A 684-nucleotide genomic window follows, 5' to 3' on the forward strand; every position below is an offset into this window, starting at 1 on the left:
TTAAAATTAACGTTTTGTTAACCATTAGAGATAGCCATTTAATAACACATTTCTCTGGAGTCCTTATTTTCAGTTTTGTGATTAAAAGTCATACTTACGTGAGATAAACTAAGAGAATAATTATTTCATGGCAGGCTTTGGAATCTCTCCTTGAAAAGAAACTGTCACCAAAAAAGGTGAAGAAATGTTTCAGTGAAATTCGGAGTAGATTTCCCATTGGTAGCCAAAGGACCATAGAGAGATGGCCAAGTACATCGCCGAAGAGCGAGAGGAGACCCTTTGTAGCAAAGGAGACGTTTCCATGGGAAACGAGTGGACCTTCAGTGGCAAAGAAACTTCTTGCTGGTATGTGTCTTAAAGTGTTTATTGTGAGATATTTTATTCATTGAAATTATCTGGGCTGTAACAGTTAATACACTAAGGGGAAAACCAGGATCGAGAACCTAGTCCACAATAGATAAACTTTAAATGGGATCAGAAAATAGCAACCAAGATGCTTCCTTAGGCTGGAGGCTGAACTGTTCTTCCGTGGAGGAGGTCTGGGGAAAGTAAAATTCACTTTTCCTATATCATAGCATTTGGGCTACCCAAAGTAAATTCCTATAGAGCTGGAAGTTAGAACCCTACTTTTTAAAAATTTATTACATTTTAATGATAGATAAATACACCCACACACACACACGC

At 37.7% G+C, this 684-nt stretch overlaps 1 protein-coding gene across 2 annotated transcripts in view; it reads left to right on the plus strand.

Annotated features, from left to right (window-relative positions):
• KIAA0753 (KIAA0753 ortholog) overlaps positions 1–684 on the plus strand; it is a 62,989-nt gene that overhangs the window by 20,738 nt on the left and 41,567 nt on the right. Inside the window, exon 4 of one of the 2 annotated variants that reach the window (XM_012652573.1) lies at positions 135–345. In XM_012652573.1, the coding sequence (XP_012508027.1) occupies positions 135–345 (211 nt within the window). Of the gene's footprint in view, positions 1–134; positions 346–684 lie in introns of those variants that run through there. The other variant, XM_012652575.1, reaches the window with a different exon arrangement.

The sequence above is a fragment of the Propithecus coquereli genome, unplaced genomic scaffold (assembly GCF_000956105.1).
Source record: "Propithecus coquereli isolate 6110/MARCELLA unplaced genomic scaffold, Pcoq_1.0 Scaffold390, whole genome shotgun sequence".
Lineage (NCBI taxonomy): Eukaryota > Metazoa > Chordata > Mammalia > Primates > Indriidae > Propithecus > Propithecus coquereli.